This window comes from Coffea arabica, chromosome 2c, assembly GCF_036785885.1.
Source record: "Coffea arabica cultivar ET-39 chromosome 2c, Coffea Arabica ET-39 HiFi, whole genome shotgun sequence".
Lineage (NCBI taxonomy): Eukaryota > Viridiplantae > Streptophyta > Magnoliopsida > Gentianales > Rubiaceae > Coffea > Coffea arabica.
Genome location: NC_092312.1, coordinates 17807542 through 17834642, shown reverse-complemented (window position 1 = coordinate 17834642; position 27101 = coordinate 17807542). Strand labels below are relative to the sequence as shown.

General features: G+C 37.9%; 4 protein-coding genes and 1 long non-coding RNA gene across 8 annotated transcripts; 3 read left to right on the top strand and 2 right to left on the bottom strand.

The window, feature by feature from the left end:
• The first annotated feature begins 482 nt into the window (after nt 1-482).
• On the top strand, nt 483-10002 carry LOC140004189 (pathogenesis-related homeodomain protein-like). Of its 3 annotated transcripts, XM_072074830.1 has the most exons (11): nt 483-969; nt 3563-3594; nt 3820-4716; nt 5305-5470; nt 5549-5672; nt 5780-5892; nt 5972-6532; nt 7794-8120; nt 8732-8821; nt 8905-9025; nt 9135-10002. In XM_072074830.1, exons 2-11 carry the CDS (start codon nt 3584-3586, stop codon nt 9197-9199), a joined length of 2475 nt encoding a protein of 824 aa, XP_071930931.1. In that variant the 5' UTR covers nt 483-969; nt 3563-3583; the 3' UTR covers nt 9200-10002. The 3 variants fall into 3 exon arrangements, with proteins under 3 accessions (XP_071930931.1, XP_071930929.1, XP_071930930.1); XM_072074828.1 differs by having other exon boundaries at nt 484-969; nt 8905-10002; XM_072074829.1 differs by lacking the exon at nt 3563-3594 and having other exon boundaries at nt 485-969; nt 8905-10002.
• A 1056-nt stretch (nt 10003-11058) lies between these two features.
• LOC113726493 (putative cyclin-A3-1) lies at nt 11059-14951 on the top strand. Its single transcript, XM_027250242.2, has 8 exons — nt 11059-11598; nt 12395-12627; nt 12733-12808; nt 12902-12978; nt 13088-13121; nt 13212-13361; nt 14013-14147; nt 14317-14951. Exons 1-8 carry the CDS (start codon nt 11251-11253, stop codon nt 14419-14421), a joined length of 1158 nt encoding a protein of 385 aa, XP_027106043.1. The 5' UTR covers nt 11059-11250; the 3' UTR covers nt 14422-14951.
• Nucleotides 14952-15744: 793 nt separating this feature from the next.
• LOC140035854 (uncharacterized) lies at nt 15745-19714 on the bottom strand. The gene is made up of 5 exons (XR_011839765.1): nt 19512-19714; nt 16666-17608; nt 16519-16586; nt 16295-16423; nt 15745-16214 (listed from the first exon to the last, which is right to left on the bottom strand). It is a non-coding gene; the product is annotated as an uncharacterized lncRNA (long non-coding RNA).
• A 1043-nt stretch (nt 19715-20757) lies between these two features.
• LOC140035122 (TIP41-like protein) lies at nt 20758-24114 on the top strand. 2 transcript variants are annotated; one of them, XM_072074826.1, is made up of 9 exons: nt 20758-21156; nt 21441-21626; nt 22183-22270; nt 22598-22708; nt 22793-22852; nt 22935-22976; nt 23095-23223; nt 23337-23396; nt 23817-24114. In XM_072074826.1, exons 1-9 carry the CDS (start codon nt 21017-21019, stop codon nt 23925-23927), a joined length of 927 nt encoding a protein of 308 aa, XP_071930927.1. In that variant the 5' UTR covers nt 20758-21016; the 3' UTR covers nt 23928-24114. The 2 variants fall into 2 exon arrangements, with proteins under 2 accessions (XP_071930927.1, XP_071930928.1); XM_072074827.1 differs by lacking the exon at nt 23337-23396 and having other exon boundaries at nt 20759-21156.
• A 1028-nt stretch (nt 24115-25142) lies between these two features.
• LOC113726492 (zinc finger protein 7-like) lies at nt 25143-25646 on the bottom strand. The gene has a single exon (XM_027250240.2). It carries the CDS (start codon nt 25644-25646, stop codon nt 25143-25145), a length of 504 nt encoding a protein of 167 aa, XP_027106041.1.
• Nucleotides 25647-27101: the final 1455 nt, after the last annotated feature.

The window sequence follows — 27101 nt, the reverse complement described above, 5'->3', positions numbered from 1 at the left end:
CTTTTAAATTGTATAATTGAAATTATATGATAATATTAGTTTTTATATAGTGTGAAACGTACAAAATAATGTTTGAAAATTTCCTTGGACCTCACAGTAATAAGTTAGAAAGGGCCCTGTACACCGTGTTAGTAGCATAGACAGCGAGTATACCTTAATCACTCGCACTCCCACTTGGCAGGCCCAAACATTCTAAAAGTGTAAAAAGAACAAACAAAAAATTTTGATGCCCATAATTGTTAAGCCCACTTGTACGACGTGTTTGCTGGATTTCGAGTGGGGTTAAGCGTCCAACAACGTACCAGGTAATGAAGGCGGGATGTTAATTCCACATGAGAGCCCATAACTCAATTGCAGGCCCGTTGTTGAATACTGTTTTGTAGGTTCTACGAGACCCAAATATAGAGTGCAAGAACATGCGAGGCCCAAAAGGAACTTGCTTCTGGAAGTATCAGAAAACAATAATAATGACATCAGGACAGGGCTGAGGAGCGAGGACCTCTCCCATCCAAAGATTCAGCAAAACCGGCTTTGCCAATACAAACCCGGAATCTCGCAAAATAGCGGCGAAATCAAGGAATTTCACACTCCCTTTGAGCTGTATTGCTGATCGTGCTGGTGCTTTGCTAAATTCACTTGGCCCTGCCACCACTAGACCCTCTCTCTCTCTCCGGGGGGAACGTAGATGCCCACCTGGCGCAGAGGGCGATAATAAGCTGACCGCTCTTCTTTTCATCTTTTTTAACTACTACTGCAATATATCGGCGGTGACGAGAGAATGCCTCCGAAACCGCCAATCCCCAACAGCTTTTCTTTCTCTTGCTGCTGTCCATCACGTTAACTACTAAATCATCTTCTCTCTCCGACGCTTCCTCCAGAAAACCCTAGACTTCTCCTACACTTGATCTGACTCCACTGATTCTCTAGCTTCTTCCTCTTCCTTTTCTCTTTCGCCGTCTTTTGCTTCAGGTATACCTCATTCTCCCTCCCCTCGCAGAATGTATTGTAAGTACAGTTCTCAGAATGTGTAGATTGGAAATTTCAGCTCATATCCTGATAAATTTGCTGTTTTAGAACCTGAAAAAAAAACGAAGAAAAGAGTTTAAGATATCTGTTTTTTTTTTCTTCGTCGCCGACTTTGTTTGTTTGTTTGTTTGTTTTTTTTTTTTTTTTTAAATTTTGGAGCTAGAAGAAATTACTAGTTGAATACTTTACGTTGTTGCCCGGGTTTAGAGTTTTAGAATAATTTTTTATAGCAATGCTGTGCATGGACGTATCAGATATGCTAAAATTCGTTGTTATTCAAGTTCTTTGGTTTTCAATTCTAGAATCTTTCTGTCATTTGTTGGGTTGGCAAGTCTTTTTCTTTTCCCTTTTGGGACGGAGGTATAGTTCAAATTTGAGAACTTCTCAAGGACTTGGACGCTGTTGTAATTGGTTTGATGATGAAATGAGAAGGGACTGCAATATATAGGGTAAGAAAAGGATGTTCAGATCAAATTTTCAGGCCCTGACTGACATTATATGGTAAAGAAGCTTGTTTCCGGTTGCCCAGGCTCCAGGAATAAAACTCTAGTTTGCAGCCAAAGTAAAAAAGAAAAAAACTTGGTACCAGCATGAAAGTAATTCAACACATCGACGTCATAGAAATGGAGGTAATAGTCAATTGTGTCTGCTTCAGCAAAATAATACTACTAGTTAAAATGTGGATGGTAGATGATCTTTACTTTTGAGATCTGTTTGTCTTTCAAAATTGGTAATGTTCTGCGACTGTTTTTGTTATATCTTGGGCCAAAAAGATCAACTCCAAAACAAGAGGATAACGCGTCAATTTGGATGTCACTGGCATTTCAAGCTAATAAGCCTCTTGAGAGGTTTGCCTTGACCTTGTGTCACAACTGCAGTGCAGTTCTATAAGTCACTCCCAAGCTGCTTGGAAAGGAGACTGTAAATCATCTCGGAGTTTCAGTTTCTATTCTGTCAGAGTTCTCTTGGTTTATAATTTCCTAACCATTTGAAACACTTTATATTGAATATTGGATGCTCACTTGATATTGTAAATCAACCTCAGTATTGGTCTGCATGTAAGATATACCATGATATCTTCTAAGACGTTTAATTCTGAGTATTTGAGCTTTCAAAACTCAGAGCAGTAGATAACACTTTTGTTTGGGCAAATTGTATCCAGTGTGCTTTGTCTGGTATAGGTCCTAAGGCCATGCCTCTACACTGGTAAAGAGAGATGGTTGTTTCAATAAAATTGAAAGAAGAACCTGTATTTACGCAATTCAGTCTGAAATGCAAATGTGATGAAAAATCTGCTTGAAATGTTTGGAGCGGATCTGCCTATGTATACTGGAAATATCATCTCACTTCTTTGCTAAGGTAACCTGGCAAGGAGCGAAAAGGCCCATCGCCCTACAGCGCTTTCTTAGTAAACGGTGGGAAAGCTTCTATCTAATCCAGTTAATAGTGAGCTAATGACATAGATTAGACGTAGATTACTTGACTCTTTCCCATTGATAGTGTCATGTTTCCATTTTTGCTTTCTGCCAAAATTGGTATCATTACCCTAATTGGAAAAGAAAATGCTCTTTCCAAGATATACCCTTCTACAGTAATTGAAATCTTCTTGATGTGGTCCCACAGTCTAATCTTACTTCATGGTGGAATGATACTAGGATTGGTGTTAGTAACACCTCCAAGAGAGTGTGCTTCATGCATTACGCATCATCACATAGCCCTAATTGCTGTGCACAATAGTCATTTCACGGGCATTCAGTTGGGGATAAAGTTTTCAATTAGGGCACTATCACCGAAAATCTTAATTTCTTCCATGGGAAGTTGGAATCATTTTGGCATAGAGGGATTGGTAACATAGGGCTATGGGCTTTAAATGATAGATATCTTTTTCTTTACCTTGTACATGGATGATTATCCGTCCATGCACTCTGATCTCCTTGAAGTTCTTACCAATTCGTGTCCATCTAGGACTGCTGTAGTTCCCTTCCTAAAGCTTTTGTAATCTAGTGTGCAAACCTGAGAATCTAAGATCCTTTGAATCTTGATTTCTGTTGATAACAAAGAAAACAAAATACTGTTTGTTGTTGTGAAACAAAATGGACTGTTATTCCAACTTAGAGAGTGCATTTGATAAAACTAAAATCTGAAATCTGAATTTGTTAAGTTGTTGAATTCTAAATACAGAAATCCTAATATATGAGTGCATTCTGCATTAAGTGATAAGTGAATAGTTTATCACTTTTTTTTGAAGTTTTGCCTACACAATTCATACCCACTTAATTAATTAAGATGTTCTATCGTTGGTTATCAAACACGTTTACATGTTAAGATATGAATCCATTAAGTTTAAGTACTGACTTGATCAAACAGGGCCTTAGCCATGTGGATTCCGGAGTCATACATTGTCTTGAATTATTTGCCTTTTCAGTCATTTTCCTTTCTGACAAACTGCACAGATAATGACTGAATGAATAATAATCGTCAGTTATTGGGTCGGGTCAAATTTAACTACTGAATTTTCCTGTCATGTTACTTTTAGGTGTATGGAGCTCATTGCTGTATGACAAACAGGTTTTGTTTGGATAATTTGTTATTTGCACAAATTTATTTGCTTGTATCATAGACACATCTTTCAACCACCTTTTTATCTAATGTACATGACGTCAAAAAAGTGCTACAGTATTTTTGGCAAAAAATTATGCGAAATATTCTCTTATCCAAACACATCTATCGTCTTTGTGCACTTATTATTGGAATCCTTGAGAAGCAAAGAGTGATTACTTACTTACATCTCAGGACAATATTAGCAACTTTTTATTCCTCTATTTCAACCTATGAGATCATGAACATGGATGTAGTACGAGAAAGCAGCTTGTCTGAGAGCCACTTAAGCCCGGAGCAACGTGCATTGGAACTTGGTAATGGATTTGTTTCTGGAAATCGATGCACTGAGTCGGTGATTCAGAAATGTGAGATGGTCAAAGATGCACATATAGGTCCAGAAGAAACAGGCATCAGAAAATCAAATGCTAATAGTGTGGAAATTTTGAAAACAGTAGATGGTTTAACCAACAATTCAGATTTCGAGTCCTTCAGATTGCATAACATTCAGTATTTGCCTGAAAGTGCCAATGCTGAGCCATTGGAGCAGAAGCAAGTTGTAGGGGATGACAATGTTGATAACAGACTGACAGAAACAGAGATAGCAGCACCTGACCTTACTGGTCTCGAGGAATACATACAGATTTCAGTATCCCCATGTGAAAATGTGGCAGTGGTTCCTGCTTTTGCCAGTCTTGGATCAGAACCTCAGGATGCATCCATGCATGTTGATCCTCAGCAAACAGAATCAACACAAAAAGGTGCAGTAAATGCTGGTGGAGAGTCAGTTCTTGATAAAAGAACTCCTTTCGAATCCAGGAAGAGGAAATCTACTTCGACCATTCCGGTTACTGCTAGAGTTCTTCGCTCAAGGTCACAAGAGAAATCTAAAGAGTCTGAGAAAAAAGATGTGGTGGAAGATGCTGCTACTGAAGCATACAGACGAAAAAGGAGAAAGAAGAAGCAGAGAAGAAACATCCCTGTAAACGAATTTTCAAGAATAAGGGCCCATCTAAGATATTTACTCCACCGAATAAAATATGAGCAGAACTTAATTGATGCTTACTCCGGTGAAGGCTGGAAAGGACAAAGGTTTGTATGCACAGATGAAGTGATGTATGCATTGTATCATTCTTCAATATTTTGTGCTTTGTAGTTTGGGTGTACAAGATGCTGTTGTTGAATTATTTCAACAAAATATATCATGGTATTCAATTGTTCCCAGCTAACATAGATGTTCTTAGTCTTACGGATTATGGCTGTTTAAAGGAATTATGTGGTTAATGATTTCTATGCACTGAACCTATTTTTAATGTTACAAAACAATGGCTTTAGATGTTTTGGATACTTGAAATATCTCTTTGGTCATTCTGATTTGTGGAATCAGCAGGACAAGTATAGTATCACTGCTTTTAAGTTGCTGCATGGTGCTGCTGTTGGATTTTATTGTTGTGTTGCTTTCCAGTATAGGTGAAGACCTGTCTTCTTGTATAGTTTATGGTTCTAGTGCGCTTAACAATTGCATTCTTGTATAGTTTGTGGTTGGTCGAGCTAGACTTCCTTATTTTTTCTATGAAGTTTTGAACAATGTCTTAATAGAAAATTGCATAACTGGTAATTGTTGATCTGATAATTGGCATGTTTTAACATCAAATTTCATGACATTGGTATGTTTTGCAGCCTAGAAAAGATAAAGCCTGAGAAGGAGCTTCAAAGGGCAAAATCTCAGATTTTCCGCTACAAGTTGAAAATAAGGGATTTATTTCGACAGATTGACTTGTTACTTGCAGAGGGAAAGCTTCCAGAATCTTTATTTGATTCTGATGGACAAATTGACAGTGAAGATGTAGGAGATGTTTATTGACTATGAGCTGTTGGTCTACTTGATAAGGAAATACTAAGATTGCTTCTCTTTTTGATGCAGATATTTTGTGCGAAGTGTGGCTCAAAGGATTTGACACTGGATAATGATATTATTCTTTGTGATGGAGCTTGTGAACGCGGATTCCACCAATTTTGTTTGGAACCACCTCTGTTGAAAGAAGATAGTAATTTCCACACTTAATCCATGGTACTTGTCATACTTATTCATCTAATTAGTGTAGTATCTCATGTAGCTTTTCTTTCTTTTTCCTCCGTTTATGGTGGTAAACAGTTCCCCCTGATGAAGAAGGTTGGCTTTGTCCTGGATGTGATTGCAAAGTTGACTGCATTGAATTGCTTAGTGATTTTCAGGGATCAAATCTTTCTGTCCTTGATAAATGGGAGGTATGCTTATTTTCTTTGGAGATACTGTTTGGATCTTTGTCATTAGTTGCTCATGAATGGCTCTTTGACTCATATGCAGAAGGTGTTTCCTGAGGAGGCTGCAGCAGCAGCATCTGGAATGAAGATGGATGATTATTCTGGACTTCCATCAGATGATTCAGATGATGATGACTATGACCCTGATAAACCGGAAGTAGATAATATGGTTTTGGGAGAGGAATCAAGTTCTGATGAATCTGATTACTTTTCTGCCTCAGAGGAACCAGTGAGTGCTGTTAAAGCTGAACAGATTTTGGGGCTTCCTTCTGATGATTCAGAAGATGATGATTTTGACCCCAGTGCCGCAGACCATGGTGAGCTTGCTAAGCAGGAAAGTTCAAGTTCTGATTTTTCATCAGACTCGGAGGATTTTGGTGCCATGTTTCATGAGAAAGAACCGCTAGGTGAAGAAGCAGGCCATGTATCTTCTGTATCAACTCAGAGCAACCTACCTGTGGGTTCTATCGGTCAAATCTTTAAAGTAGGTAGAGATAAGAGACATTCTTTGAGTGATGAACTATCCTTCCTTTTGGAGTCTAATGATGCACCTGTATCTGGGAAAAGACACGTAGAAAGATTGGACTACAAGAAGCTGCATGAAGTAAGCTGTTATATTTCTTTTTCAGAGTCTCACTATATATGTCTGTACACGTGCATCAATTGGTTGCCGTCATTGAGATGTCCACCATACCCTAAGTCATTCATGAAGCAAAGCACAATTGACATCTAAATTGTAATGCTTTTCCTCCCCCCTCCCGTACCCAACCCCTCATTTGTTTAACAGTTTGATGGTGGAAATATATCATAGCCTAGTATTCTATATAATGCTTTAACTCTTAACAATGTTTTTGTGTAGTAAAATGGCCATGATGCAATGTAGATATGTATTACTAGGCCTTTGTTTGCCGTGATGCTTCTATTATGCGATCATCAACTTTTGTTGTATTTCTGATATTTATTCATCCACCTTTTCTACGATTGGTTATTTTGCTTGTGCTTGTAAAATTTGCAAGCTTGAGGGGGGTAAATTGCAATTAACCTACACCATCTTTGCATGACCATTACCTGATATTTTCATTTTTAAAATTTAGCAAATGCTTCTGAGAGCAGCTTGATTGAGGCCATTCAGTCCAGATGTATGACCTTCTTGGCTCAAGTTTATCATCAAGTTCATTTTTTTCTGTGTCCCTTTGATGCCTCGTATTTGGTCTACTGTGCTACAATTTCCTTTTTTCTTTGATTGTGTTTAAACAAAATTGGAAGCATAAAGAGACTGTTGCTGATGTGAAAAGAATGGCTACCGGGAAAAAAAAAGAGGACCAGACCAAGCGAGTTATTGGCGTAATTCATAGTTAACTTAGCAGCAGAAATGAAGCAGGGGTGTTAGTTCATGGGCAGTCACTGATTTTGAATTGTTGGAGCCCTCATAAATTCTAAATTTAATTGTTTTTGTGGCTTATATTCCTTAGCAGCCTTATTTAACTCATATTTCCTTGATCTGTGTCTTCTATCCGTAATATGAATTTTCACATGTTATATGATTTTGTAACATAAATAAGTTAATCCATACGGAATCTGGAAATGCATGGAAAAGCTGATTTTTTCTTTCTTTCTATCTTTTGATGATTACTTTGACCAGACATTAAACATGTTAATTTTTTCCCAATTGCTCTGACAAAATATGAGAACTACCTAACTTGAAACTGAGTTGTGACTTAATTTACTCTCGTCACATTGCATTTTTGTTCGTCACTATTTCTTCAAGTCTTTAAATCCTTGCCTCTGATCTCTAGTTTTTTCTTGATGTTTTTATCCTGTTCTCTGTGGTTGACTTATTTGCCTTACATGCCTGACCTTCAAAGGAAACATATGGTGATACTTCTTCTGACTCAAGTGATGAAGATTACGGGGAAACTGTAGGCCCAAGGAGAAGGAAGAAAAGCACTGGGAAAGCTATTCTAGTGCCAAGCAATGAACCTGAAACAATACATAAGGGGGCAGATATTAAAGATGAAAATTGCAACCAAAAAGACTTTGAAATGACACCTGTGGAGAAGATCAATAAAAAGTTTGAAATTGAGGGTTCAAACAATATGTCTGTTGACTCACCAAGAATTTCTACTGAAGGTGGTTCAAGTGGCAAGAGGACAGGCAGACCTTACCAAAGACTTGGGGATGGTATAGTTCAGGTACTAATGCTGCTTTGTTCCTGCTGAATCATCAGCTAATTGAAAGTATAAGCAATTAGAGCCTTAACAATTCTATGTAATTATGAAATGTAATTTGCCTGCTTGTGGAAATAGGTCCACTGATGACGGTTTTTTGATGCCTAATCTGTTCAACTACAAGGACAATTTGTATCATGCTTCTTTCTCTAACTTTTTTAGTGGACACTTTAAATGGAAACCATTATTCATATCGGCAATCAGACATGGACTAGGGTTGCAACCTTGTAGATATTTGCCTAGTTTCTTAAAGTATAGAACTATGTATGTTGAATAGTCAGTTTTTTGTAAAGAATTCTGGGAATTTGTTGTGCGCTGAAAAGCAAATTTGTAGCCATGATCTGGGAGACTATAGTTGATTATGTGAACTGTCTGCAAACTTTGTAGTGTAAGCTTAAGAAAAAAGCATAGGAGGATCAAATAATCTACTGAAAAAGCTGAGCCAAATATTTAACAGTTAAATTGGCAAAAGGTAGCTAAAGAAGATGACACCTGTCCTCATAAAAAAAAGGAAAAACTGACATCCTTTCCTTTGACTCATTTTTCTAACAAAGTCGGTCACCATGTTCCTGCAGAGACTTCTTGAATCTTTTAGGGAGAATCAGTACCCAAAGAACGGTGTGAAAGAAAGCTTAGCCAAAGAATTGGGCCTCAGGATCCAGCAGGTTTGTTCATTTTCTTTCTTGCGTTATGGACTGTTTATAAACTTTTCTCTGGGTCTGAGTTCTTTCTACCTTTTGTCATGCAGGTTAGTAAATGGTTTGAAAATGCTCGTTGGAGTTGTCGTCATTCATCTCGCATGGACTCAAAAATGACAGGAACCACTTCGATAAATGGCACCTCTTTACCTGAAATAAATGAAAAGGTACCTAAGCATGGTGAACAATCTAACTTGGAAAGTGCTACTTGTAATGAGGAGGGAAAGATGGCTCTTCCCCAAACCAATCCTTGTGTTGAAGGGCAGCACATTGCAGGTACAGGAGAGGGGAATTCAGCAATTGACTTCAGCCCAGATTCCATTAATGGAAGGTGTACCCAGGTAGACGATCAAATGCCTGATCAGTTATCCAGTGCTGAGGAGACATCCAAGCAGGTCTCAAATGTTAATGCATCAAAATCTCAGTCTGTTCGTAGAAGTGGCAGGTTACAGGCAAGAAGTGGTAACTAAGTTGTGCAAGTTACTTGGATTTGATTCTCATGGAGGAACTGGTATCGGCACTGAAAAGCAGCATCATTTGGGAACTATGGAATATGGCAGAAAGAGCATTCCATTGATTAGCAATCGGCTTTGCTGTTATTGTAGAGCCAACTGCCAATCTTCCAGCTATGCATGAGTGAGTTGGAACTTCGGCTCATAATTGGAGCTTTGTAACGGTTGTTCTGTTGAGTTTAAGAGATTGCTGAGGTGGTTGTGGGTTTTTGCCCACTCGAGTATTGTGTTTATATGTACTGTTTGAGCATCAGCCATTGGATCAGTGGCTTAGGTGGCTGGGGACAGATTTGGGTTACTGAAGTTGATTAAACCTGTCAACCATTCTGCCGGGTTCCGCAACACTAACCGTGAGTTTGGATGAGTCGGAAGGTTCTTTGTTGTTTCCAGTCATTGCAGGGAGTTTAACCAAGTTGCAGTGCGTCGGAGCAACCCAGGGACAGAGGCTCAAACGTGATGGTCATCGTTGCTGAAGTTTTGTTTAGAATGTATGTTCTTTTTCGTAGGTCCCACAAAAAGGAAAAAAAAAAAGAATATTTATCAATCATATACCTTATCCAAAATTCATATGTAATGATTATTGAATATTAAATTTGGGTTTATGGCATCAAAAGGTTATGCTTTCATAGATTAAAAGATGCGTCGGATTTACATGTATGCTGGAAGCAGATGTCTGTGTGTTTGGCAACTGATGGTAAGATTAGACACTTACTATTATTACAAGTTGAATATACAATGAAAGTGGGAAGAGCTAATCCATATATATTATCTATTTTCAGAAGCATAATGGCTTCTGTAAATTCCAGCTTTGAAGAGATAGTTTAGTAAAGCATGTGCTAAATTAGCTCTTCGGCGAAGAGAGTGCACGAATTTGGAGTGCCAGACGACAAAAATAAAATGCGGCAGTTCTCCCGAGTTAAAGTTAGATGTTAGTGTTCCTTTACGGGTCACAATGTGGCAAGGGTTTAATTCCACGAAGCTCAAGCTCCCACAACTAGCCAAAACTGAAGTCCATAACCACATAACCATCCAAATCTAAAACTGTATCTGTGCTAAACCTGATTCTGTTTAACGTCAAAGTATCAAACCCAAACTTGGGTTCTAATTTCTTATTACTTTTTAGTCTATAATGATCGAGTCAAGTTTAAAAAAAAATTAAAAACACATTTTCCAATCACCTTGTTTGGAAAGCCATTTGTTCACAAAAAAATTTTACAGAAATATTTTTCAATCACTTTTTTATCGTGAATACTTAGACTTTGTTTAATAACTCGATTCAACATTTAAACTTAACAGATTCAGATCTTAATATGTTTAGAACCGTTTGATAATAAAAAATTGAACATCTGAATTAATTAAGTAGAGCGCAAAATTTTCTAGGCAAAATTTATTTCAAAAAATATGGTGATCTATTCATAAATCACTGAATGTAATATATACTCAAATATATTAAATTTAATACTTGACAATTTAATAGGTTCAAATTTTAGTTTTATCAAATGTGCGTCATTACAATACATTTTATTATGAAATTTCAGAAAATAGCAATCCAAACGGGGGTGCAGGTTCATGCTTGGTTTTGGCCTGCGCCGAAACTATAGACCGAATGGAATGAAGTTCCAATCCAAGAGCCAAAAAAAAGAACAAAAGGGCGAATTGAAAACTGCCATGAATATGACCCCATCACTTGCGCGCTAATTTCATTTTTGAACACAACAAAATCACCCTATGCCCACCCGCCTACTCGAACGCACAATCTCCTTCGGTCTCACTTCCCATCTTCATCCAAAAAGAAAACCTCGACAGAGACAGTTAGATCCTCAAAACCACATTCGAAGTTGGAGACTCTTTTCACACATTCACGTACTCAACAACAAATCATAAATGGGCGAGCAAGAGAACTGCCTGGGGAGCACTCCCGGACGGCCATCAAAGAAACGGCCCATGATGACGGCTGCTACCACTACTACTACCAATATTGAGTCTCTGCAAGGACGGCAACAACTTTCAGTAACCACCAAGAAGAGGGTCGTCTTGGGTGAGCTCACCAACATCCCCAAGATTGTCGAGTTGAGCAGTATTCCAAAGCCTGTCCACCCGAAACCAAAATCCAGTACCAGTAGAGAAAAAGAGGAGGTAGTGAAATCAGATGCTCATGTTGATCGTTGCCCTGATGTTTCCCGCAAATATGCCGATGCCCCTCTCATTTATCAGCATCTTCGCTCACTGGAGGTAACTTAAATTTTTCCATCAATTTTGCTCTCTCCTCAATTAAACTGTGCTGTTAAGCCATTGTTTTTTATTCCCTACAAGGCCGAACCAAAAGTTGGTACTGTTTGGAAATGAAATAATCGGACGTCTTAGTTTCCAATTCTTAGTGTTTCTCATATTGGATTTCAAAAATATGTTGCAGGGCGATTTTATGTGAAATCTTTGATTCCCCTTCAAATGTAATTCCTAGGTACTTATGTCTTTTGTGGGTGCATGAAATTTGTGGTTGACGATGTTTAGGAGCTCTTTAATTGCCAATCTTTTGTTTTAGTGCTAAGTGTTTTCTAGTGGTTCTCTTGTTGCAGTATATCAATTAATATTAGTGTACTATTCTTGTACGACAAATTTTACTGAATGTTTTATGAAAACAAAAATTCAATTTGCACCAAGAAGTCGTATTCTGCTTGAAGAATATATTTGGACCACTTATCCTGAAGTTACCTGCTACACCTTAATTTGCCTGCTAAGAAATTGATTTTGATCAACACAAAAAGTATATGTTTAATAAATTGAACACCTAACCTTTCTGCAGATAATTGAGATTTTATGTGTATTCTTGTGGGGAGATATTGAGGTGAATAATCTGGATACTGGGTAATTAAAGTGAATGCATCAACCTGGCTTAATTTTCTGTACCGAAGACATGTTAGTTGGGATATGTATCCTTTCATATACATAGTGATTCATCCTCTCTTAGTATGTTATCATTAGTTCAGATCGATAAAAATCTCATACTAGTCTAGCTCTTATGATATAGGTGGAAGGAAACAGAAGGCCGTTGCACAATTACATGGAGAAGGTTCAGAAAGACATAACACCAACTATGCGAGAAATTCTAGTTGATTGGCTGGTGGAGGTTGTTGATGAATACAAACTTGTCTCTGATACTCTTTATCTGACTGTGAACTACATAGATAGATTCCTATCCTCACATGCTTTGTCGAGGACGAAACTTCAACTCCTTGGTGTATCCAGCATGCTTGTAGCTGCGTATGCTCATCTGAACCTTATTAGTTCCTTCTTCCTCCCACCCCACTGTCTTGGTCAGTCTTTGCCTTTGCCTTGGTTAATCTCTTTTGTCTGCTCTAACTGCAGAAAGTTTGAAGAAATTACTCCTCCACATATTGAAGATTGTTGCTACATAACAGATAATACGTACACCAGAGAAGAGGTTCTTTGTTTCTCTAGCTAATTTTTATGTTTTTCCTTTTTTTCTGGAAAGCCCTACTAAATTTCCGTTTGCTGTGTTTGGTGTCAAATACAGGTTGTAGCTATGGAGAGCAATATACTAATGTTTTTAAATTTCAATACATCTAATCCAACAGCAAAGAGTTTTCTCAGGTCAGCCAATTTTCAAGTGTTTTATTGGTTGCTGTTTTTATCTATCACTTCCAACCCTATATGTGCACAGCATTGATTAACTCATGGCATTTGTGTGGTGGCTTTGCAGAACGTTCACCAAGGCTGCACAAGAAATCTCAACGGTATGCCAATCCCTCTATGCTTTGTAATGTTTCTTCTATTTTGCGCTCCTCAAAATAATACCTGTGATCAAGCTCCCTTGTCTTTTCTAGTTTTCCAACTTGCAATTTGAGTTCTTGGCTTGTTACCTGGCGGAGCTAAGCTTGCTAGATTATATCTGTGTGAGGTTCTTGCCATCAATGATTGCTGCTTCAGCAATTTTTCTTGCTAGATTTACAATGCTACCAAGCATTCATCCCTGGGTAAGATACAATACACATTTATCAGTCATTTGTTCATGCAGGACGTGTTACCTGCAGATTATTCTGTCATTAGTTTTAATTTTTGAACCATGGAGTCAAGCAGTCCAAAAACTTCAAAAGAAAGAATAAATCACAAATTTCTTCTATCTACCTCCCTTTTCCAGATTCACACTGTCAATTGAGGCCTGAATCCTGTATTTGTTGAGAACTACTTTTTCTGCTTAAGCTTGTCAGCAAGTTTTATCATTCTTCACCTGAGAGTTTGCCATTCAATAAATCTGGAAACGACATGTTTGATTTCCAATTGCGAAGTGCACAAATTCTGGAGAAAAAATAAAACCAAATATACCTAAAAATGATTTAAAATGATTACTCCTTGCTTTTCTTAGCTGGCAAGATAACATGAACTTTTTCCTCGGGTACCAACATCTAATCTAATATAGTCATATGCCAAAAGTTACTTCAAATAAAGAGCGCTCAAATGAATAATCGTGCTTGTATTATATGTCTGTTGATGCACACGCGAAATGAGGATTCTAGATGCAAATTTTTTGAGCTTCAACTTAATTAGGAATTGATTGCACTCCCTTCTAGTCTTAACAGTAATCTGTACTATGTTTATGATATGGACTTACTTTTAAGTTGCTGCAGAGTTTGGCATTGCAGAGATATACAGGTTACAAAGCATCTGATTTAAAGGAGTGTATCCTTGCCATTAATGATCTACAGCTTAATAGAAGACCGACCTCTGCACAAGCATTAAGAGAAAAATACATGCAAAACAAGGTATCCTAACTTTGTTTACCATATGAGCTTTGTACTTAAAAGTGGCACCACAGTGAAGTACTTTTTTCTCTTTTTCTTCTTTACTTGGACCCAGTTGTGTCATGGGCTCTGTTGCTTAAATTTGTTTAATAACTACTGACTGTTTTAGTACTATTACTCTTGTGAACAGTTCAAACGTGTTGCAGCATTGTGTCCACCCTCAGAGATTCCCAGTCATTATTTTGAGGTGGTGACTGGAAAGCATTCTTCAGAAGCTCAAGAAGCCCCACTTTGAGTGTGCATAAAGATCTTAATTCTGACGGATAACCACCATATGTCTTGATCTGTCTTGGGAAGATTAATCTATAAGGTGGCTCGTGGACGAGTTCATCAAGTGGGTGTCAAGGTTTGATGCTTTGCATCTCCAGAAGACAGAAATGGATGCTGACCTGAGAGTTTTATCCTCTGGATTTGATAAAGAGACTACAATAAATTTTTTTCCCCAACCTTGAATAAGAAAATGTTAAGTACTTATGTTATTCTAAAGTCCAATGTTTGTGCATCTGCATATAGTAAACCTAAGGGATAATTTCAGATACCTCTCTTGAGGTTTCTGACAGTTTCACTCCCCTCCCCTGTGGTTTCAATAATACCACAAACTTCCCTTAAAACTAAATAGGCAATGTCAAAATAGATCCAATTTAAAAATACAAACAATAAAAAATCAGTAGCTGGAGAGAGAAACAAAAGTATACTACAAATGCCCTCATTATCTTGCATCAATGAGCTAATGAAGTAAAGAAGAATGAAACTTGAGGAGGTGTAAGTGAGACCAATGCATTCATTAAGGTCTGAACGTCAGTGGTGAACAAAATAGAAGCCAACGGCTCTTTCTAGCGGTTAGTTCTAATGTTCATATGCAACGGCCAGTTTAGAAGGCTATTTATGAGAGTAAAATGCAGCAGCAAGAGATGCAACAAACAGCAAGAAACAAATGTTAATTGGGGAGATGCAACTGAAGTGCTTGATGTTGGATGCAACTAAAGTGCTTGGTGTTGGATGAACTGTAGCAGCAACAAATACACGCACAAATGGCCAATTCAAGCAGCAGAGGTGAATTCTGGAATTCACCTACATCATTTACAATTAGAAATAGATATTGTCGATGTAATCGCAAGACAATCATTAAAATTTTTGAGAGTGTACAGAATCCACACAAGCTGTGCTTTTGCTACACAAATTGCAGATTCTTTGAATGGTATGAAGGTCCAAAAGAGGAAGAGGTGAGCAGCCAAAGAGAACGCAGACATTCATCAATGCAAAGGGAAGAACAAGTCCAGATTGGTAGAGTTGAACAACAATACTCCATAGTGACAAAGCTAATGATACTTAACCTTATATTCTTAGCAATTTATATGTTTATTCAAATTGTGAAGTCAGTTTAATGAGACTGATGCAGTAGAATGCTGAACAAATGGCAGATTGTTGAAGTAATATTCCTATTGCTATTTGCTGAACTTATAGTTGAAGTATGTGCATGCAAGACGTTGTTTATTATGATCTTACTAAGACAATACCATACAATCAGATTTACAACAAAAATATGAAAAGTAACACCCTGCATATTGCACTTTACTCTAAAAATACAAACTGTATGTCTTTAATGAATTTACACTGCTGCTTGGAATTCAAATGTCAGGCAAAAAATCATGCATAGGTTCTAAGTCCATAGATGGTATACAAAACCAAAAGTTGCTCCAAAGTTTCAGTAAAACTAACAGTGACAAAAGTATCTCCAATTCTAAATAAATACAAAAGAACAGCAGTATTGTTTAGTAGTTGCATAACAACAACATATGACAGGAGAGGTCTAACTATTTAAAACCTCAAGCCAAAGCTGCTACTGAGATTGTGTGAGTCATGATTAGTTGATGTATTGGTGTTCACAGAAGTTTGGAAGTGGAAATTTCTAGTGGAATTGGCTCTAGCAGTTAGCATAACTGGCATTGGTTGTAAAGCTGCAAATGAAGTTCTCTTCTTGATATTAGTTATAGCAGATGTTCCATCTTTCTTTGAGGGTCTTCCTCTCTGAAATGATGTAGGATAAGTGCTTAAGATGAGCAACTCAGAATTGGTAAAATAATTTCCAGTCAAGCAGCACAAGATACCTTTCTCTTAGCAGCATCCATAGTTGTCTGTACATTCAGTTGAATATTAGCTGCACCAGGTTCAGTTGATGGGCTTGGATTGCTGCCTTGACTGGAAATCACAACAGGCACACTCCCATCTACGTGATCCTGCATTAGGAAAATCTCCTCATAAGTAGTTAACAGCTAGTTATTTGATACTAAATAGTTAGAACTCACTATATCTACAATAAAGTAATGTTTACCAGAGCACAGATCTTGCCAAGCTTGTGTTTGCAATTCCCCTGCCAGGCTTTACTCTTCTCTTAGGAATCTGTACATGAAGCTGAATGTCATGATCTTAAGTAAAGTGAACAAAGTAACATAATGAATATTACAAATCAGTAATGAACCTGCTGATTTGTTTGCGTGGCAGAGTTATTTCCTCTCACAAGTGCTCTTTGGCATGTTCTTTTATTATGGCCAAAAGCATTGCAATTCCTACATCTCAAAGTAGTAGACCTCTTTGTCTGAAATGGAGCTGGTTCATCAGGTTCTCGCCTTCTATTCACCCTTGATCTACCTGGAGCTCTCCTCAAGGGTGGAGGTAAGATAATTGTTGGAGTGACATCAGGTAAAGGAAACCATCGTTTCTCATGAGAAATTGGACCACTATATGCCTTAAACCACAATTCTGTTGAGAAGCAAGCATCACAGTAAGTCTCTAATTTTTGTCTTCTATATATAATGCCTAGTGTAGCATGCTTACAAGACAGTCCTGACAATTGAAAAGCACCACAATCACAAGTCTTTTGGGTCAAATTAACAATGTATTCTCTTCTACATCACCAACTTCAAATATTTCCTCACTTGTCATTTGCAGTGATCTCCAAGACAGTCCAACAATTCCTTCAGCTTTTCAGTGATCTTTGAAGTGATGTTAGAGCTCCATGTGCAGGCCTTCTGATATTTTTTATGCAGTTTTTTCATGATCTTTTTCCTTAAACCATCAGCAAGAGTCAGTATTGGTTTAGCTCTTAAATCTCCCATCCATGCATTGAAAGATTCAGTAAAATTGTTTGTGACATGGTCACACTTCATCTCAGTTGAGTATGCGTGCCTAGCCCAAGACACAGGTGGAATTTTTGATAAATATCTCTATGCTTCTATATTCATGTCTTTAATGGAGGCCATTGCTTCATTGTAGCATATTGCATCATAGCTCTTAGCAACTTTCCAAAACAAATTGTTCAGTAATAGTTCAGGAAATTGAAGCCTAAAGTTGCTGCAAATGTGTTTGCAACAATACCATCCAGTAGCTAATGGAATCATCTCCTCATAAACAAGATTCAATTCCTACAGCAAAGATTAAAACCAATCAAATAATAGGCACAGCTGGACATATAGAATGAGACATTTGCCATGATAGTAAAGTAAACAAGGTCTATACCTTTTGTCTATCACACATGAATGTTAAATGAACACTATTATCAAATGGTCCAAAGAATTCTTGAAAAAAGTAAAAGAACCAGCTCCAGGTTTCTTTGTTTTTAGATTCAGCCACAGCAAATGCAATAGGAAAAATTGAATTATTTGCATCTAATGCCACAGCAGTTAGTAATACTCCACCAAAACTACCTTTCAAGTGATAACCATCAAAACCAATAAAAGGTCTACAACCAGTTAAGAAACCATTTTTCTGACATTTGAAACTTATAAACAATCTAAAAAATCTTGGCTCGACAAGTAAATTGGGTCTGTTATAGTGAATTTTGCATATGCTACCAGGATTGCTCTGCCTTAAAAGAACAACATATTTTGGCATCTTACTATATGAAGTTGCATGTGTACCCTCAATTTCCTCCCTGGCCTTTTCTCTTGCCCTGTACACTTATTGTTTGCTAGGATGAACACCATATTTTAGTATCTTAGCTTCAATCCCCTTTCTTGAAATGTCAGGATGATTTCTTATCACAGCAACAAGTTTCTTGGCCATCCAATCAGAGGTGGTCTCTCGACACTTGTTGTCCATCACACAAGTGTGTTCTGGTATGTATGATTTTATCATATATGTCACTAAATCTACTAAAGGTGAGACATGAATTATCCACTTGCATCCATTAACACCATATTTGGTCGTACATCGACATTTTTCATTCTTCAATCTTTGTAGGGGAAAATCTTTTTGGATCACATAATCCTTTAATGCTGCTATAAAAGCATCAATATTTGTGAAAAGCTGTCCCTTCTTAACTCAATGTCCTCCCTTCGATTGTAAGTCCACATCTTAGCTCTTAAGGCTTCTCTCATGGGATCTATTTCATGTTCAGATTTAGAATCAGGTACAATATTCGCATTTTTCTTGTCATCAAAGTCAGAAAAATCATCATCACAACTGTCACTTTGGAATACAGACCAATGCTCATCATCTAAATCCTCATTGTTACTATCCCAACCTTGTTTCCATGATTCATCAGACGTAGAATCACAACTGTACTCTTAGTCTCACAGTTTAATTCATGAATCTCGATTTTCTTACTTCTAGTAGTTTTTTCAGTTCCTAAATTCTCATGCTCATTTATTGGATTTCTGTTTAGAAAGCTATCACTCTGTTCGGCAGGGATGATATCCATTTCCAACACTAGTATATTGATGACTACATGAGATTGATGCAGCTTGAACATTCAGCAATAGATTGGTCATCATTCACATCTAAGTACTCAGCTGTACCAGGTATTTCGCATCTCATGTGCATTAGTAGATTGACATTTCCAGCCATTTCTTGCAATGCCTTCTCAGCAACATCATTTAGAAAATCAATGTACAAGTAACTCTTGGGATCTACCTTAGCCACTCTTACTTTTCTTCCCACAAAATACAGCACAATATCATGAACATCAGTGATAACCATCCTACAATAGACAATCATAAGCTACTGAAGTTGCAATATTAGTTATTGAAGTTACAGAAAATATTAGCTATAATATTAACCGTCTTGCAACATTGGTTGCTGAAGTTACAGTGTAAGCATAAGCTTTCTAAGTACCGAGGTTTGGCATCTAACTATATCAAATAACCCAAGTCAGACGAGAAATTTAGAATCAAGTAAACATAATCTGGTAGAGGCTTAGCAAACCAAGTCACATGACAAACCAGAAAATCATAAGCAAACATGTATCAAGCTTACGCAAACAACAACCAAATCATCATAAGCTGCCAATATCATATTGAAACAGAGTACGAAATCATAAACACTTACCTGGTAAATTTTTCTTAATGAGCTCAGAGACTCTTCAATTTGTTTGCCAAGACCTTTGTTCCTCAGGGGAGCTTTCTTAACGAGAATCAAGAGCTTTGTTTGCCAGCCATCAACCTCAGTTGCTATATCTCGACAATGGTGGGAACAAAGTAAGTTTCTTGCTTCTATATATACCGTGTCTGTCAAGCTGTTATGTCAATCAGACCATGGCACCTAAGTTTGGTGCCATTTTGCTAAAGGCCCCTTTCTATATTGGTTGTTAGGGCTCTAATGTTTCGTTAATTACATTAATTGTGTTTATAACTAACTTAACTAAATTTTTTCAGATAATCACAAAATATTAGCAAACTTGTGAGGGCATTTAAGTCTTTTTGGCACCAATGACGTAAGAAATGGGACCTCACAATCTGACAGGAGAGGTTTGTGGTATTATTAAAATCACAAGGGAGGGGAGTGAAACTATCAGAAACCTCAGGAGAGGTATTTGAAATTTTCCCTAAACCTAAACCATTGCACAATTTTCACTGTTGGTGTTTTGCTTTTTAGAGCATATTTTGCTCTTTGGTTGATTTTGACTTCTTTTCGGCAGTGTCTAGACTTTCAATCCACATGGAACTTTTTGCTTTTCATCTTATATGTTGGATGTATTTTTCAGCTAAATTTAGACTATAAGCTCCGTTTTAGTCTCATTATTTTTTTGTAAATTATTATTTTTCCAAAACTCAATTTCACTTTGTGGATGAAACAATTTGGAGAGAGAGGAATAGCTATTTTTGTTTTTTTTTTGGGAGGTTCAAGCGGAAAGAAAAGGTGAGAAATGGAGGAATGAATTTCTACTGTGGGCATGGGCAATGAAGAGAAATAAAAGGAAAACCAAACTAAAGGATTGCCAACTTTATTGATGAAACGCGAACTAAAAAATGCTTGTCATATCAAAATGTTCAAAATTATTCTATCTTTTTTTTTATTAATATTTCTTACACTGACAGTGTATATACTATCAATGTTGGATTAATGATAATTATATAAAATTTGAATTTAAAATTCAACTTTTATACATGTATCATGAATTCAATGATGATAATGTATACATCGTTAGTGTAGGAAAGATTTACTCTTTTTTTTTGGGTTGAATTTTCAAACAAATTAATATTGTGAGAATGTCGTTAAAAAAGTCATGATAATAAGTCTTTTCTTCTCTATTTTCTGTTCCTTCCAAAATGGGCCTTGAGTATTTAATATACTCATAAAAGATCAAGAAAGAAATTAAGAGGGCATGTACACACACACACTGACACACACACACACACAGAGACACAAACAAGATGCAATGACGATTCTGACCTTTCACAAAAAGCGGTAGCTGGAATCCTCGCCGTTCGGAAACCATCCCTGTGGAAGTAGAAAACCAGCTCCAGTCGCCAGCCCAGCAGAAGGGGGGTTGCAGAATCTGGAACAGAACTGGACTTAAATCGTGACGGTGCTTGTTTTGTGAGGTAGGGGGCATGGAGTGGGAGGCAGACCAGAAAGAATTGAAAGAAGCCGGAGCGGAGTTGCTGCCGGACGGGCGGGTTGGACTTCGGATACATGGATGGGAGATCGAGTCTTCCAAAGCTTCCATCCTCAAATCCCTCCAGCGCCAAGAGTAACTGCCTCTCTCTATCTCTTCTTCCCCTTCCCCCAACCAACAAAAAATCACAGATGCCTCACCCTCCCCCCCCCCCCCCCCCCCCCCCCCCGAAGTATTACAACTATTTTGTAAGTATCTGATTGCATTTCCTGTTTTTGGACGAATTTAGACAAACTATCATGTTAGTTCATACTAATTGATGGTCTCCTGCGATGCTGTTGTCAGGCTCTTTTCTACAAGTATTTGATGAAATTTCCTGTTCTGTATTAGTTGCTGATCTTTGCCTTATTCTTATGTAGGTGGGAAGAAAAGCTAGGGACATGCCACTTGCCTGAGATGATTTTCGGACATAGCTCCTTGGTTCTTAAACATTTGGAAAGTGGATTGAGAATCCATTTTAATGCATTTGATGCTCTATTAGGCTGGAAGCAGGAAGCTTTGCCTCCTGTTGAAGTTCCAGCGGCTGCAAAATGGAAATTCAGAAGGTACTTACTCAACTATTCATTCTCTAGTGCTACACTGGCTTTTGAGTTGGTTAGAAAACAAGATGCGATGGTGTTAAATGCAAAATGAGAAAAACGAAAACTTGATTGAAGGCGGACGTTTCCTGTTTCAATTTGTTTTTCTCATCTTTACTTTTGGAGCTACCATAGTAAGCAGATATGTGGGCACTTAAAGTTTGCCTCAGGACTTAGCTAGCCATTAGTATCAATTGGATAACTTTGGGCTACAGAACTGGAGTTTAGCTTTTTATCTGGATTAAAGAGTTGCCCGTAAAACCATAGTCTCAAATTTAGAACCTGGATTCTGGTAGATTTGTTCTGCGTCAAAGATACAGTAAATGTCTTAGGGTGAACAAAAACTCAGACTGTGATCACCTGGATTCTAAGCTGCCATAATTTGCTTGCTTCGACAGCATTTCATTATTTACTTCATATGTGTATCCATAGAATTTTTGGGTTTTTGCATTGCAAGTATGACCTCTTTTACATATTGTTCAATCCTTTCAACTTTTATTCTTCTTCTTTTTTTGTCTTGCAGCAAACCTTCTCAGCAAGTAATTCTAGATTATGATTACACCTTCACAACACCATATTCTGGTAGTGAAACTATTGAAACGAATTCTGAGGTGTGTTTTATCTACTTTATCATCTCTAAGTTAAAATTTATGATCGTTTTACATCAGGTTTCTAGCAAATAAATTTTTAAGGATTGGTTCTTTGCAATGTTATAATGTTCCTCTTGCAAATATTTTTGCTTATTGTGATATCTATGATCCATAGTAATTGATTTTTAAGGTAATGGATAACTCATAGCTGAAGTTTCTTTGATTCCTCCATTGGAGATGTTTTCTTGGATTGCTCCATTTGCCTAAACTGAAGGAGATTGCTTCCATTTTTCTCAATTGCTATATATTGTTACATTGATAAGATATCTGCTCTTATTGACTAATCAGCAAAGAGGAGCGTCAGAGGAAAGCAATGGCAATCTATATTGGGAAGACTGTGAGGAGCAACTTGATTTGGTTGCATTGGCATCCAAAGAGCCAATTCTATTCTATGATGAAGTAAGTGACTGAATATTTTATTTCTTGACTCTGCCATCCCATGGTGTTTTTGTGGCTCCTTGATTAAGTTGTTTCGAACAACAGGTCATTTTATATGAAGATGAATTAGCTGATAATGGAGTGTCGCTTTTGACAGTAAAAGTGGTAAAACTTGAACCTGTGCCTTTAACTAGCTAGCTTGAACGTGATCAACTTCCTTTACACTCTTTGAATTGTGATTTTGCAGAGAGTCATGCCTAGTAGTTGGTTTCTTCTCTTACGTTTCTGGGTGAGTGATCTTTGTAAAGCAATGAACTTTCCTTCTTGTTTTATTTATGCCTGGGGCAAACTGAGTCTCTATTGAGCATTCATTTCACCTGGGTTTGAACTTGAATTTCTTCTCACAGCTCAGAGTTGATGGAGTGCTTATGAGATTGAGGGACACTCGGATACATTGCATGTTTGGGGAGAGTATGAAACCAAATGTTCTTCGAGAAAGCTGCTGGAGAGAGGCTACATTTAATTCCCTGTCCTCTGTTAGTTTGCTTCCTCTTCCTTTCAAAAATCTTCTACGTTCTTCTTCCTAGTGTTGTGGATTGTTTTATCTTTTTCTCCATCTTTTAAATAGCTTTTTTCTTCTACACTGCAGGGAGCTAATTCATCTGTTCAACTTCCTGAAATTTCTATTGTTGACATCTTGAAGCTACTTGTTAGACTGTCTTTCCTCTTTTTCCTTGTCCCCTCTTCATGCTCTTTTCTCTTTTGCTCTGGCAAACTAGGAGTTCTTTTTGTCGGTCAACGTGATGCTTTGATCAATAACTGGTTCGGTAAATTGATTATGAAGGTTAAAAGAGTAGCGTATCTGTATAAGAAAGGAAAGCCCTCCAAGATATTCATTTTAAGTACACATTTGAAGTTGTCCATTTTCTATATTCATTCTGATATGTGAACTACGGTTTCAGAACCCAAATGGTCTTGCCCATGCTCAATATCTGCTGAATTTATTTGTCTATTCTTTCACTACCTATTTTAATCCTTGAATGGAAAGCTTAAGAGATTTGCTTCTGATGATTCTCTTCCTTGGTGCTGTTTTTCTCGCTAAGCTGGTTGGTTTGATTAATTGTTGCAGGAAGGATACTCGGTTGATTCAGCTGCGTATAGTGATCCTAGCTTGATCAGTCAAAGGCTTCCCATAATCATGCACAAGTGCCAAAAGCTTAAGGTCCCAGACGTTCTGTGAGCTGTAACAAATATTTGAGATCATATTAGATTATAGAGGAAGAAATTCTGAAAGATGCTTGATAGAATTGAATATCCTTTTGGATTACTGAACCTGCTAGCATGCCTTGTAACTTCATTGATGCTATGTTTGATTGTTTAGGGGCCAAAGAGAATGCAATAGTGAATCTGTACTACATTCAAACTGATATTATGTCCTTGTCTGTTATGCCATGAAACAAAGCACAAACGTATAAAGCGTAACGAAGGAGATATAAAGCAGCCTTAATAATGGAAATGATGGTTCGCTAGCATGGATAAAGTGGCTTAAAAGAAGTGGCCAATGGTGTCAACTTGTTGAAATGATAGAAATCTTGTTGTCCAGATGGGCCTTAATATCCAGAGTAAGAAAAGTGATTTGTAGCTCTGCAAGTTGCAGAAAGTGTTAAACGTATCATTACAGAATTTTATTTTAGACCAAAAAAAAAAAGAATTAGAAAGGCAAGTGGGAATGCTGCTGCACATTGTTTAGCGTCTGTGCGTTAGGACTGTTGATCGCTATGGGATGATCTAATAATACAGTATTCATGCTGTAGTTATTTGTGGTTGTCTGTTTATATGAACTGCTGATGGACATGGTTGATCTTTCAATCAAACGACTATTTTGGCCCGTATTTGTCCTATTGGAGTACACGTCACGGGGTATTATCTCGAAGATGAAAAAATTTAGGGCCGAGTGTACAGTGAGAATTACTACACTCAGAAAGAAGTGTTCTGGCAAAAGCGCCTGCTATTTAGAGGTGAATAGATTAATAATGTCTCGACCTCTGCTAGTTTCGCCATGGCCATGGGTAAGCAAGCAAGTAAAGATCTTTCGCCACTCCGAGAAGGTTGAAAAAAGTACTACTGTGAATGAATGAATCTTCTTGCTGAAGCAAACAAATAATGTGTAAATAATTCTAGACGCAGCAAAATGAAAGAGAAAGAAGCTGCGGAAAATGGTGTATGTCGCTAAGCTGGCAATGGGGGTTTGCCCTACTATTAGAATTACGGTACATGACACAATAAAACTCTCTGAGAGCCGAACTATCTCTGGTTCCCTCTCATGCCTCGAGTTTTCTTAGCAATTGATCAAATTAACAGTTCCAACTGTAGGAAGATAGAAGGTTTTGAGTATAAGATAGATTACAGTGCTAATTTAAGATAGATTACAGTGCTAATTTATGATAGATGCTCTTTAGAGCTTGAGATTCAAGTCAAGCTCATCCTGATTAGATGTCTTGGGCTGCGGCGGTGCTTGATCAAGTCGAAAACTTCCTGGCCACATCAGTTCCATGGTTTCTTCGCGGCACTGCAGCATCTGAGGTCCCATATTAGCCTCAGTGAGCTTTGCAACCATCGTACCTCTATCTCCGTCTGTTTTGTGTACAAGTGAGTGTGCCTGCACGCCGAGTGATCTGATCATGGAAGTATTGACCGGGAAAGCCACCATGAACTGAGATTGATAGCTTCTCATTGCACCTCTTTCCCTCTTGTGGGCGTTTTGGTGGCCTCCCAGTGCCTGTGAACTGTAAAACTTCCGCCTGCAGTAATTACACGAAAAAACTTTGTTAGGTATTCTGCCTGATTGTGGATCAGGGTCTCCGAAGGCTGAGGGTTGATTTGTTGCTAGATACAAGTTCAGCCGTTCTCCCGGATTGAGGTCTGCTGCTCTCCCATCATTTCCTTCACGGGTTTTCATTATGCTTTGCTAGCTTTGCTGCTCTATAAAACTTTCTGCTTCTTTCAGTTCTGGATCCCAATATTGAAGAATATGGAATGGATTTCTGAAGCTTTATCCAGGTCCAGTCACTTTCTCTCGAATAGTTCTGTCTGGATCAGGATGGCAGAGAATAAATTGCGTTGTCATGAAAGAAGTGATGCTAGACTTTATAAACTAAAAGTGTTCCACTTGATGTCTTCATCCAGTGATGCTTTTTTGTTCAGGGGAACAATGCTTGCATCATTATGACTCTTGACAGTTTGGAGCTTGGTATCTTCCCCTTCTCTCTCATTTTCTTTTTACGTATATAAATAATCATGGCAACTTTTTACTGCTTCCATTGGAGTGCCTACCACCAAAGGGAGTTGTCGACAGCACTGTGATTCCATATTTATGGCCAAACCATATAATTTCCTGGTTGTTTGTGTTGTCTGCCACTGACACTGCCTCCTTATAATGTCTACTGCTTTTTAGATTTGATTCGTCTACTTGCTGCAATCTGTGGGTAAGACTTCGTCAGTATAATGCTAGCGAAGGGTAAATTTCAACGACTTGGGCTGGAAGCTTGGATTTTGTTTATGCGTTTGGAGTGTGTTTGGAACGGGGATTGGTTGTAGCATTAGCATCGAGGTTCACCCATATGACGCGAGGTAGTTATCTTCAATGCATCTTTACCTTTGGTTGATGTAGATTTCCATGGTGGTGCAACATTTTGAAGTGGTGTTGCACCACTCCAAAATAGACCATTCATGATTCAACTATGGGTGTCGACCGGTTCCCTTGCCATAGGATGATTTTATTTTATCCCAAAAAGTATGTAGAGGATGAAGGCTTTAGCTTCAAGCAGATACGAGGTGAAATTAGTCAGTGGATCCCACTACGATAGTCTCCTGTTTCCTATGCGAAAAAGTGCCAGAGATTGGGAAGTCGGAATGCAGAAGGTGGACGTGGTAGTGCTATGAGGTAGTATCATCATGTTGGTTTGTGAAATTGATGCGATACGATGTAGTATCATGTTGGTGAGAAGTGGTGGGGTCTTTATATGGGCAATAATGGTTGTTGTAGATTTCAGAAGGAGGTGGTGCTGGTGTAGGTAGATTCTGTTTCCTTCCGAACATGTGTATCTATGTGGGCATCTTCATGTTCGCGTCCTTTTTAGGCATGCAGCGGTAGAGGCGAATTACAGGCACTGTGTCACCCCGCTTCTTTTCACAAGGTATCCAATGTAAATGACTAGCTCTACCAACCAACATGGAAATGTCAAGTCACTTTGGAGCAGTGGGTGAGAGTTTGTTGAGCTCACCTTTCCCTTTCCATCTGGATGCTCGGGTATGCAAGAATGTGAAAAGTAATCACGAAGAGGGCCATATTATTATCCCCTTCGAGCTTGAGATCTCAGATCAGTTCATGACACCGAATGGATAGAAAAAGGCA

What these genes read in the sequence shown, in the direction of transcription:
- LOC140004189 (XM_072074828.1), top strand. An exon ending in ACCTCTGTTGAAAGAAGATA is followed by an intron (nt 5,673 to 5,779) that starts GTAATTTCCACA and finishes GGTGGTAAACAG; the next exon opens with TTCCCCCTGATGAAGAAGGT. An exon ending in TTGGGGATGGTATAGTTCAG is followed by an intron (nt 8,121 to 8,731) that starts GTACTAATGCTG and finishes ATGTTCCTGCAG; the next exon opens with AGACTTCTTGAATCTTTTAG.
- LOC113726493 (XM_027250242.2), top strand. Translation starts at nt 11,251, where the DNA reads ATGGGCGAGCAAGAGAACTGCCTGGGGAGCACTCCCGGACGGCCATCA. An exon ending in AGCATCTTCGCTCACTGGAG is followed by an intron (nt 11,599 to 12,394) that starts GTAACTTAAATT and finishes CTTATGATATAG; the next exon opens with GTGGAAGGAAACAGAAGGCC. An exon ending in TACCAAGCATTCATCCCTGG is followed by an intron (nt 13,362 to 14,012) that starts GTAAGATACAAT and finishes AAGTTGCTGCAG; the next exon opens with AGTTTGGCATTGCAGAGATA.
- LOC113726492 (XM_027250240.2), bottom strand. Translation starts at nt 25,646, where the DNA reads ATGAAAACCCGTGAAGGAAATGATGGGAGAGCAGCAGACCTCAATCCG.
- LOC140035122 (XM_072074826.1), top strand. Translation starts at nt 21,017, where the DNA reads ATGGAGTGGGAGGCAGACCAGAAAGAATTGAAAGAAGCCGGAGCGGAG. An exon ending in CGCTTTTGACAGTAAAAGTG is followed by an intron (nt 22,853 to 22,934) that starts GTAAAACTTGAA and finishes GTGATTTTGCAG; the next exon opens with AGAGTCATGCCTAGTAGTTG. An exon ending in TTCTTCTCTTACGTTTCTGG is followed by an intron (nt 22,977 to 23,094) that starts GTGAGTGATCTT and finishes TTCTTCTCACAG; the next exon opens with CTCAGAGTTGATGGAGTGCT.